Genomic DNA, 12,652 nt, shown 5'->3' with positions numbered 1-12,652 from the left:
TATTAAAGGGAGCCCTCATTTCTTGAACTCCTTAATCATTAGTCTCTTAGTGCGACATAATGGGAAAGAGTTCATCTGATCAGTTTTATGCAAGACGAGAGAGATGTGGGGTTTGGTAGGCTGGAAGATGAGAGGGGAGAGAGTAGACTCAAAGAAAGCAAAGAAAGAAGGCAAAAGTGAAGACAGACCTTGCAACTTTGGGGTCTGACCCAGGCTAACACTGCCGGGACTGAACACAGCACGAGAGAAATGCAGATGTGATCTGGGACGAATTAATTTAACCAAACCAAGGGGGAGAGTGAAAAAACAAACAAACAAACAAACAAAAACAGGAGCGAGAAAGTCTTCCTCCCTGTTTCCAGTGTCGCCCAGTAGAACAGAGAGAGAAAACACAATAAAAATTCAGAAAGCTTTAGGAGTCCCTGTGGAGGGGCCAAGTTCCATGAGTGAACCTTTTACTAGATTTTAAACTCATGTTGAAGCTGGTGCTGAAATAAATTTGAAAGGCAGGGAGCTGCCTAAAATACTTCAGGGAACCAAGCAAAATGTTAGCCGGTCAAGAAATCCTGAAGATCATCCAGCCAAAGCCCTTCATTTTGCAGATGCGAAAACCGAAGGCCATTGAGTAAAGTGACTTGGGAGTGCCCTCAGCTTTCACAGGGCAGGAATCTGTATGCAAGCTGAATTTTACTTCAGTGAACTGGGTCTAAAAGATCATAGGCATTTTTAGAAGAAGACTTGGAAAATGAGTATTATTTAGTTGCTACTTCTTTGTCTTCTTGCCTCCTCTCAGAAACTCTCATATGAGCTTGTCTTGGTAGCACTTTTCCAAGGAGGCCCTTCTTATATATATTTTAAAATTCAACAGACACTTCTGCAGACATCTAGAAGATTCCCTTGAGCAGCACAGAATCGGGCAGCTGTGGTGGAATCAAGCAGTATAAGACCAACACGGCGGTATTCAGCTCCCAGAAAAGAACTGGGGCTTCATGGAGGACTGGAGAAACTTTTTATTTCTGTAGAACTAGAATATAACATTGGAACAAATTACAGCTGGAGAGCATGGAACCTTTTCAGATGTGAGCAGCAGATCAGATGATATAGGCTAATTTGGTGCTGGGTGTGGGGGCGATCCAAAATGTATTTATTTAATATATTCATCACAAGGGCTCAACCACAGACTTAATTTTAAAAAAAAAGAAAGAAAGAAAGAAAAAGAAAAGAAACAAAAAAGAAAAAGGACACCACAGCTTAAGATAGAGTCCTATCCAGAAATCAAGGAAAGAACAGACTATCTCAGGAAAAAAATAAGAAAGACAACACAACAAGAGCCATGGATTTAGGCTTTTTTTTTTCCCAAATATGGTTTTTCACGTTGATTCATTGTGTCTTATAGATCTAAACTATATCTATGAAAAATAGAGTGGCACCTCCGAGTTGGGAATTTCATGCCTTAGGAAGCATCACTCATGGCTGGGTATGAAGTGTGTGAAATGCTGCAGAAAGCACATGTGCTGACAGTAGAGGAAAGAGGGTTAACAAGGTCAGACCAGGTGGTAGTAAAGGGCCGTTTGTGACTTCTTCTTGATTTCCACTTCGACTCAATTCCTTCCCTGCCCTTTAGGGCTGGGACTGGAGGAGCCAGACTCCCTACACCTCCTCATTTAGATCCCAAGGAATCTCACTGTAACTGGTTATAGATATTGAAATGCTACATATACAATGTTAATGTTCAGGGATATATAGAGTTCTGTAAAAATTATGCATCTGTGTGTATGTGTGTGTATTTTCGGTTTTCTACCTAAATCGTCGAGATTCGTGGGATTTCTGCTTGTGTAAATAGTCTCAAAAAGAAGTTGACTTTAGAAAGTTTAAGGCGCAAAATATTCTTTCAGCACAAAGTGTCAAGCTACTTTATGATACTTGAGATAAAAAGAGAGCGTCTGGTTTCAGTATCACAAACTAAACTGTCTACAGAGCCAGGCAGGTTATGTAAAGGGATTAAGTTAATTTAATCCTTTCAATAAATACTGTCAGTATACGTGCCAAGCACTGTTTTAATTCTTAATTTTGTAATAACCCGTGAAGTAGGTGCAGTTATTAGCCCCAGTTTTATAGATACAGAGCTCATGGCATAGAGTTTAGTAACTTGCCTACTTCACATAGGTAGTATTTTTTTCACTGATTTATTGAGATACAGTTGACATATAACATTGTGTAAGTTTAAGGTATACACTGTGTTGATTTGATACATTTATATATTGCAAAAAGATCACCACCGTAGCATTTACTAATGCCTCCATCCCATCACATAATTACCATTCCTTGTTTGTGGTGAGAACATTTCAGATCTACTTTCTTAGCAACGTTCAAGTATATGGTACAGTGTTGTTAACACAGCTAGTATATTGAAGACCTGTGCTCTGAACACATGCAGTATGGATCCAAAGTCCCACCTTTTAACCACTCAGCTATTCTGCCTGCCATCACTAAACAAATAGATCAAGTGGTAATAAAGTACTACCAAGAGAAATAACTCAGAGTGAGGGGAATAGGCAGTGCCATGGGATAGATAGGAGAGACATTATTTTAAATAAAGCACAGGGAAAGGCTCTATCAAGAGGTGACGTTTCGATTGGGCCATGAAAAAAGGAGAGAGTAAGATAGGCAGCTCTCTGAGAGTGTTCCAAGCATAGTGAACAGGATATGCAAAGGTCCTGAGGTAGACACATGCCAATGTGACACAATAGGAAGTATTGGAGACTGTGATAAGCTACAGAGTTTGTGATGGTCCAGGATAGGCAGTAGCTTCTCAGCTCCAGCCAATTATTGCCAGACAGGAATGTAGGCCAGTGCCGCCATATCTTCCAGTTTTTAGTAGAACCCAAAACTTTATCATGTATAGTTTCTTGGTTTTTACATGTTGACATCGAACTCAAAAAAAAAAAAAAATGTAAACCCACTAAGGGCCGAATAGTTAAAATATGCAGGCCAAATGTTACACATGGGCCACGAGCTTTCTACTCTCTAACCCCCCTTGTTTTGCATTCACGAAGACAGAGACCAGAGAGGGGAAGCAAGTTGCCCACAGTGGTGGCCAAGCTGGTCTTAGTTACGAATACAGGCTGTGAACCCAGACTGCCTGGGTTTGAATGCTGGGTCCCCCACTTACTGGCCATGAGACCCTGGGCACATTGCTAAACATCTCCAGGTCTCAGATTTCTCATCTTTAAAATCAGAATAATAACAGTGCCTACCTCAAGGGGTAATCTGTATTTGCACATAGAATATAAAGTGTTCAAACACATAGTAAGCATTCAATAATGTTTGATTCTATTATCATTATTCCCACAAATTCACTCTTTCTCCTTGTCTTCCACCCTGGATTATAGGAAATGCAAGCACAGCCTTTAAGTCAATCAGCTGAACCAAGTGTTTAGTGTAAATAAAGGTTTTACAGGCCTTTATTTAGGTGCCAGTGCAGTCCCCATCATTAGAAGACTGATAAGCAATGCTGATAAAAGGGCAGTTTTTTCCTGGAAGTCTTTCTTTTGGATTTACAGTTGAAACTAGTTGAATCCTCTGTGCTCTGGCAGAGGTGAATCAAAGAAGCAATTTATTCCTCAAAGCCAGGTGTGCCCTTGCATCCCATCAGCCAGCTCATGTTCCTGAAGGGCCATCATGAGAGGCTCTGCCAGTCCTGAATGTGCTTCAGGGTTTATTTGAACCTGATCATTAGTGAGGAGATGCTGAGTTTGATACACCTGATGCCCTGAGAAGGAAGGGGGACGCTTATGAATCTCTCCACCTCAAGGAAATTGTGTTTTCCACCTTGTATTAGAGAGACATAAATAAAGGTGATGAAATGCCAGGAAACAAATGGGATCTAAACCGTTTTAAGGGAATTTTATGAATTTCACTTGTGTTTGATTTTTTTTTGGCAGTGGTAGGGTAACCCTATGTCTCTGACCTCAGCCGATCAGAATTTACAGTGGGTCTTAGGGAAAGAAGAGCCAGTCCTGTGGTTCTCAAAGCGTGGTCCCTGGAGCAGAAGCAATGGTATTACCTGGGAACTTGTTAGAGATGCAGATTTTTCAAGTTCCCCCTAAAACCCACTAAATCAGAAACTCTGGGGTGGAGCCCAGTGTTCTGTGTTTTAATAAGCCCTCCAGGCGGCTCTGATGCAGGCTCAGGTTTGAGAACCCTGATCTCATTCATGATTCCCTGAATGAACATCCCCTGAAGATCTTTTTTAACGATGTATCACGGCCTGGACCCTTCTGCTACGGAGCCTGACTCAGGAGGGCTGGGGCGAGGCTGGAGCAGGATTTCTCAGCCTCCTCACTGGCGCCACTTTGAGCTGGATAATTCTCTGTTGTGGGGACTGTCCTCTGCATTATAGGAGGACCCACCCCCCTGTTGTGACAACCGAAAATGTCTGCAGACATTGCCAGATGCCCCCGGGGACAAAACTACTCCTCCCCGCTCCCGCCCCTGTTGAGAACCAGTGACCTGCAGCATCGGTATGTTTTACAAGCTCCCCAGGTGCTTCTAACACACAGCCAGGACCAGAGCCATTCATGTTACCCAACCCTATTTTTTTTTTTTTTTTTTTTTTTATTGTCAAGAGAAACGATGGGTTATGGTGATTTAAGAGTACAGGCTTAGGAGCCCTCATCTTACCACTCACCAGCTCTGTGACATCTCTGGGCCTCAGTTTCCTCATCTGCAGAAGAGAGTAACCGTGCCTGTCCTGTCAGGTTGTTGTGGCAGTTAAACATGGTCATGTCAGTCGAGTGCCTGGCTCATTGTAAACATCAGAAAGTATTTGTGGGACAGTTCTCATCACAATTATCATATCCAGAAAGGCAGGTGCACCTCTCTGGGCCTTTATCTTTTGTTCATGATGGGAATTGTTGGTGACCAGAGTGGGCAATGCCAGGTGGTGAATGTACTTTCAAGAGAGCTAGTTGCCCATCTCATCACATGAACTACCAGCCTAGTCTGTGACCCAGAGGAAACCAAGAAGGGAAACAAAGAGTGGCACTGCTGAAGCTACAGACACTTCTAGAGTGACAGTAATTAGCCCGTAACATCCCCTCTTTTCTCTGTAGCTCAAAAAGAGGTCCAGTGGGAGGAAAAAGGGGGTTATAGCCCTTGTCTTTCAGAGATGCTCTCCCTGTTCTGAAATGTCCTCTTTCCAAAGGATTAATAATAATGACAACTTTTTGCCTGATTTTTACGCCTGAGTTTTTGCTTCTAACCTTTGCCGTGTATGTTTGTACCTTTTGTTCCTTTTAAGGCTTCATAGATACTGTTTCTTACATGCTTCCTTTCAGCCCTTCATTTTATTCAATCCTATGCAATCGTAAAGACTTCCCAGAAAAGTGGGTGTTATTGTCCCCATTTTACAGATGTGGGCAGTGAGGCTCAGAGCGGGAAAGTAAGTGGACCACGGTCACACAGCAGCCAAGTCTGTCCTCATGCCAAAGACCCTCATGCGTAACTGAGCTCTGTACATCCACCTTCTCCATGTTTGTTAACTGACCTCCCAGAGGTTACATGAGGCCACACAGCACGTCATTAGACTCATGCTAGCCCCGCTGCCATGCTGCACAACGCTTTAAACTCTTTCCTCATAATGAAATCAACGGTAGCTGCAGACATGCCCCTCGCTCTTAAATGAGCCTTCCAGATGCAAGTGGGCAGCCTGACAACCTCGGCGTCCCTGCGTTTCACTGGTGCCCAGAGGTGAAAGTGAAGGAATGCTCCGTCCTTGGGGCCTTTGTGAGGACAACAGGTGATACCTTTTCTTTCCATATTGGCAGGTGTTGTACAGATGGAGCAGACAAAGCAGCACATCTGTCATTGAAACAAATAAAACATCAGTGGAGCTTTCTTTGCCTTTTGATGAAGATTATATAATAGAAATTAAGCCATTCAGTGATGGAGGCGATGGCAGCAGCAGTGAACAGATTCGAATTCCAAAGATATCAAGTAAGAATGTCTTTTTTTGCCTCCCTTCTCCCTGTCTGCCCTATCTCCTAAGCTTCCCAGTGAGTCAGGGCTAGGGTGAAATTAGGCCCGAAAAAAAATAAAGGCTAAAATAAAAATGGACAATACCATCCCCCTTCCTCAGACCACTGGTATTTTCTGATCCCAGGTAGTTTTGTGCAGAAGACAGTTTGACTAGTTTTGACTGATTTAATCAGTTGGCAATCAAAAATCAGGTTAAAGCAGCCCCAGATCAGTCACCCAGGCTTTTCCATGTGGACCCATGTAGTTTGCATCTACAATAACCCCAAAATTACAGCTTAGAAAGTTAAAAGCGTGACTCAGGAAGAACAAGCAAAGCGTTCTTTAAAATGATCTGGAAACCTGTCCGTAGTGACACAATATAATGTCTTTGGCTGAAAATATTTTGCACTTGGCACTGTTTATTTTGAACATGTGTATGTAACATATGTACATAAATGCACATGTCTACATATAGTCAGGATTATGTTTGTTTACAAAGACTGTTGAAGAGGGTGTTCTTTTTTGAGCCAAATACATTCAACTTAGTTTTCAAATACTATGTTTGCAGATATCTCAGCAGCATATTATTTTTTGGGTTTTTTTGTATGATTTTATTTATTTGAAATTAAAAGAAAAAAAACAGAACAGGCAAATCCATAGAGGCAGATTAGTGGCTGGTAGTGACCAGCCAGCGGTGTGAATTGTGGCTTAACGGGTACTGGGTTTCCATTCGGATGATGAAAAAGTTCTGGAACTAGATAGCAGTCCCGGTTGTACAACATTGGAGTGAACTTAATGTCACTGAATTGTACACTTTAAAATGGTAACTTTTACGTTATGTGTATTTTACCACAATAATAAAGAAAATAAGATTGCCATTAGGTATCTAAGTATAGATTTTCATTGGCCTTTGGATTTAACAGTCTAGAGATAAGGGGTTCAGTGAAGGCTGGAGATATGAACTTTCAAGCCATCAGTGGAGATACGATATTTTAAATCATGGGCAACCCTCACTACAGAGTTCTGAGCTTCAGCGCCTTTGCCAAGTGTCCATCATAGTATTTTTCAGATGAGGAAAGGGTCTAGTATTCTTGCTGATATCAAGTTTTAGTAAAGCATCCACTAAGCCATTTTAATTGCATCTATAAAATTTGGATGCCTCAAATCAGAAAAGAAAATGTTCAATGGTCATTTCACCCTTCTTCTGAATAAGCACTTGTTAATGTTAATGAACACAGAGCAGGACTTCAGGTGGGAAACCAAGGCTGCGCCAAGACATGCTCTGAATTCAGGAGTAATTTGCCAGTTTCCAGATGAGGTTTATATTTACTGCACCTTTTTTGCATACAAACACTAAAGGCATTTTTGTCTTTTAAAACACTGGGGAGAATTGGTTTCTACATGTCAGTAGAGGGCTCTAACTTCTGTTGAAAGGAACCAGATTTATGGTGAGATGTGGGAGTAATCTCCAGGCCAAAAAAACACAAGATGAGAATTTGTTTGGGGATTAATTTATCTCACTTTCTTTAAATCTGACTTCATACTTGCTTATCATTGCAAGGATTTTTTTTTTTTTTTAAAGACTGACTGATGATTCTTGGTTTAATTCATTACAAAAACATTTTAAGCAATTTTATTGGTAAAATTATTAGATGATAAGGATGTAACTGAGCAAAACATGACCTCTTTGTCAAGAGGTTTTCCATTTTGTTGGTCAAAGATCTTACAATCTTGATAAAACCTCAAATGACAGTTGGTAACTTCTTACTGTGAAAAAATAAGATGTATAAGAAAAAGTTTTAAAAGTATTGAGAATATCTTGTTGGGCAAAAAAAAAAAAAAAAAAAAGAGGTATGTTTAGACAGGCATGAGTTGGAATCCCCATTCAGCCATTTACTAACTGGGTAATCTTAGACTTATCTTACTTCTCTGGGCCCCCATTTCCTTACCAGTTAAATGGTGTAATAACCATACCAGAGGTCCTCAGGGTTTTTATAGGAATTAAGTGTCATATGGCTCTGTGCCCAGCATTAAGCTTGAATTCGAAAGGGAACATCAATGTTTATTTTGCTGCATCACTGATATCATAGAATTTATCAGTAATGTTACCAGTCATATTGAAGTTTCTTCTCATGTTAGAGGGGGACACCCTCCTTTTACAAATGCTTAAACAGAGGTCCAGAGATGTCCACCACCTGCTCCCAGGTTCATAGCTAGGGAGTCATAGAACTGAAACTAAAAACGTCAACAAGAGATGGTCATTTCCAGTAGACTTCAGATAGTTCTTCCGTTTCCAAAAGCCCTGGGGCGCCGCCTCCCTTTGTTGCCGGGGTGAGTAAATTTCTTCTCTCTCCAGATGCCTATGCAAGAGGAGCCGGGCCATCCACTTCCAACGCATGCACGCTGTCGGCCATCAGTACGATCATGATCTCCCTCACAGCCAGGTCCAGTTTATGACAACAGTTCTCTAAAAGACTTGCTGTTTATAATATAAGCAACATTTAGCTAGTTGTTTTGAAGACACCCAGTACTAAGTAATATTGTTGTTCGAGTACATCTTATTACTGGAAAAAAAAATGTTTTTTGCTTCTTTAGGAATGGCATTCTACAGTACTTCCTCAAAGCAAATCTAGCTTTGTCTGAAGTTTCTTTGGAAACTCTGCAATGCACTGAAGACATCTGTAATATGATGTTACCAAAGCAGTTTACATATGTCCTTATATGCATATTTTTTATTATATATTTAGTGTTTTATAGAATTTTTTAAAGTTAACATGAAATGTAGATATTAATTTTTTTCCTCTGCTGTAAAATGCTATGGGCAACACAATCATATGGTTATTATTTGAAAGTAGTTCCTTTAAAGACAGAGTTGGAAACTCACCTTGGTAAATACATTGCAGATTCCTTGTACAGTTTTATAAAGGTCTAGTGGCAGAACAGCTGAAGACTTGGTCTGTAACTCAAGGCTGCTGTATGGAAATGACTCTTGGGGTGACGAATGTACTGAATCAAGTCGTTTTGCCATGTACAATATGCTTTCCAGCCCTGTTGTGAATTCTGTTGTTCAACACAACTTGAGATGGTTTCAGGAATGGCTGCAATCTCTAAACCTAAACTAACTGCCCAAGAGGTACCTTGTGCAATATTCCCATCCCTGAATTTAGCATCCTACGGTAAGACTTTCTTTTCCCTCGACTCAGTTAACATTGTCTTTGTAGTAGTAGCATTTTCTTAGACATGACATTGGAAGTTAAATATCCTGTAGTAACATAGACCAAAAGTTAATAGAGTCAACCATGTCTTTCGAAGGATAAAAGATAATTTTACTATCTTTAAATGTATCTGTCTTGAATGTACATTTAACAACAAAAAGGGTAATTCTCTGTTGATGGATTCGTAACTTCTTTACAAAATTTCTTATAGATAATATGTGTATCTCTTTAATAATAGAGCCCTTCTTTTGAATCAAAATTATGTATGGAGTCTGGCAGATTTCTCCTATTTCAGCACCTAGCTGCCACAAAGAATTTTTTTCATGACTCTATAAAAGATCTTTAGTACAATGGTGTGGTATCTCGGTGATTCTCCTGTTTTGCAATAGGTAGCCTTGTCGCTTTACAAGCTTCATCTTCTACGTCTTAAAAATCACACATTGGAAAATGACAATATCAACAAAACTGTATTCTTATGAAAAGAACTATTTGTAATAATGGGGGAGGTTTTGTAAGCTGACACTAGTGGAACAGTGCATATAAAAGGTAATGAAATTTTCTATAAAAATTTTCACATGTAAACACGCTGCCACCTTTTCTTCTTTCTCAGAGAGCTCAAATTTGCCTGTAATTTGTCATTTTTCCTTAACTTTTCAACCTTCTAGCTATATTTATCCAATAAAGTCATAATCAGGATTCCACTTGTGTAAAAACTAGGGTGGTAACTGGAAAAAAATATTGTCAGTATTTCAAGCTGTGTTCCTTTCTTAGTTTCATATGGTTACTTCTATGTTAAAATAAAACAAAATTTAAAATCACATGCAAAAAAAAATCAACAAAATAATAAAATGAATGAAAAAAAAATGATACCCCAGGTAGTTCCCAACCCCAGTGTAAATGATATTTACCAGTGATCTAGCATATGTAATCTCTTTTTAAAGGTATTGTTAATAAATATTCTGTCATTTGTAAAGATACTTGTCTTTTGGGAGCATTTTTCCTGCCTGCCTGTCAGGGAATTTGTTAGCTCACCCTTGTGCTAGTTATAATTTAAGATCATAGAGGGACTCAGAAGTCTCTGGCCACGATCCAAAGCTAGATGACCCAGAGCTCTTCCTTTGGAACTGACAACCCTGAAAACATCATTGCAAATCCTCTTTGGAGGTAGAGAGGGACAAAAATCCACAAATAAATGTCCTGAAGATCAAACTTGAATAGATCCTCTGGATTAGCTAAGTCTTTTCTGTATTTAATCTAAGGCTATCTGTTGTTTTAAGGTTTCCCCAACCACGCTGCTAAAAGGATAGAATCTAAACTTGAGGCCCTTCTTAATCTAATAACAACTTAACTCTGTACCCAGCCACACAGAGTCCTCACTGGCCCCTGAACACTGCTTGCTTTTGGTCTCACCTCTGTGCCTTTTGGGCATCTGGCTGCCCCTTCCTGAAATACCCCCCACTGTTCTTTATCCCCTGAATCCCCACTGTCCTAGGGCAGGCTCGTCTGTGAAGCCTTCCCACACTCCAGTCCTCGGTGACATCCTTCCTCTGAATGAGCTGTAAGCCCTGTCGATACCCCTCATTTAGTAATTAATCAGGTACTACTTTTGGAAATCTCTTGTACTGTTATCTTGCATTTTAACTTAACTCCTGTATTGTCACCTAATTTTCCTTGTATGTATGCCTTGTCTTCCCAACTAGACTGTAAGCTCCTTGAGGGCAGGGACTTTGGTCTTATCTTCCATGTACTCTCCATAGTGCCTAGCACAGTGCCTTGCAATAAATAATCATTGATTAATTGATCAAAGGGGTCTTTGAAGTAGCATTTTGCATCAGTTGCCTACCTGTGTGCCCTAGTGAACCAATCAGAGGAGACTGTGTCACTATTTTGCAAGGTGGCAGAAAGTGTCAGAAGGCCTGGCTTCTGACTTGATGCCTTGAAAAAGTCCTTTAATCTCTCAGCTTCATCATCTGATAAATGAGGCCCTGGATTAGCTGAGTCTGACCGAGCTCAAGATGATTTTTAAAAGTGCCCCGTAGACACCTTCACCCAAACGTGTCTGATTTGTTGGTTCCCATGGTTGTTGCAGGTTAGGCTCATTGGTTGCAAGCAACAGAAGCAACTCTGGATAACCTGAGCAAACAAAAAGGAATGACCCTGGTCAGATAACATGAGCCAAGGAGACACTGAATGCCCAAGCCTTGGCGAGAATAAGAAGCAGGCCACTCTGAGGATCAAGCCTGCAGGAACTTTGCAAAGTCTTTTTGGGGAGCTATTGTGGGGATGAATTGGCTCTGTTTCTGATTTTGATGCCACTCTGTTCAGTATCCAAATTCCTAGAAGAGTCTGATCGATCGAATTTGTGTCATACCGCCAGAGCATCTCGATCATGCATTCATAGGGGAGAGAGAGTTTGTTAAAGGAAAATTGAGATGATGTTTCTAGAAGATGGGATAATAAACGCTAAGAAGGTCTAAGCAGCACACTTTCTATGCTTAGCCCTCCAGGCAGGATTCCCCAGCCCCTAGTACCAGTTCATATGTGCAGGGGGAATGTATTACTGCTTGGGATTTTTGCACGGTGACTCTGAAGGAGAAGCACTAGAAAAGTGCCTATTTGCTTTGCTTATTTAATCTTTCCCAGCACTTACTGTGATGCTCATTTTGTGTGTGGATAGTCCACCTATGATTTAACTGTATAAAAGGAGATTCTCTTTTGCCAGATAAGTGGATTCTCTCAGCATTCCTGAGTTTTTATAAAGCCCACAAACCCTGTGTACGAAACAGCATCTTTCCACGGGGGCAGAAGACCTGGGTGATAAATTTCATCTTCAGGTGAGCTCGGAATCCTTCCAGCCTGAGGTGGGAGCTGCCGTAAGCTTTTATCTTAAGATAATGATTGAGTTATTCCTACCGTCAGTTTTTTGGTTATTTACATCTGGGAAGCAGCCTTCAATCCTGATGAACCTTTTCCCAGTCTCTCCCACCAGCCGTGCCTTACTGCAAATATGCTGCAAAAATGCTGAATTCTAAAAAGTACATAAACAGTACATAATTAGCTACTAAAATGTCATGTAATTTTTAAAGTATTTTAATGTAATCAACCACCAGGTGATTTTTGCACACCATATCGGATTATCAGTGCTACCTCCATTAACACAGATAATCAAGAATTGGCTGTATTTTCTTTTTTTTTCATTTTTATTTTATATTGGAGTATAGTTGATTAACAATGATGTGTTAGTTACAGGTGTACAGCAGGGTGATTCAGTTATACCCATACATGTATCCATTCTTTTTAAAATTCTTTTCCCATTTAGGTTATTACAGAATATTGAGCTGAGTTCCCTGTGCTAAACAGTAGGTCCTTGTCAGTTATCTATTTTATTTTATTTTTTATTCAAACAGAAAGTCACAAAA

At 40.3% G+C, this 12,652-nt stretch overlaps 1 protein-coding gene across 9 annotated transcripts in view; it reads left to right on the top strand.

Moving 5' to 3' along the window:
• CNTN4 (contactin 4) overlaps positions 1–11,039 on the top strand; it is a 950,427-nt gene extending 939,388 nt beyond the window's left edge. For all 9 annotated transcript variants that reach the window (XM_082345360.1, XM_082345363.1, XM_082345356.1 and 6 more), the window contains 2 exons: positions 5,829–5,997; positions 8,375–11,039. In XM_082345360.1, coding sequence (XP_082201486.1) covers positions 5,829–5,997; positions 8,375–8,475 — 270 coding nt within the window. In that variant the 3' untranslated portion in view covers positions 8,476–11,039. The remainder of the gene's footprint in view (positions 1–5,828; positions 5,998–8,374) is intronic.
• Positions 11,040–12,652: the final 1,613 nt, after the last annotated feature.

Source organism: Balaenoptera borealis (assembly GCF_965194805.1).
Source record: "Balaenoptera borealis genome assembly, chromosome: 12".
Classification (NCBI taxonomy): Eukaryota; Metazoa; Chordata; class Mammalia; order Artiodactyla; family Balaenopteridae; genus Balaenoptera; species Balaenoptera borealis.
Note: the sequence above shows the minus strand (reverse complement) of the source record. Positions and strands in the feature narration are given on the sequence as shown.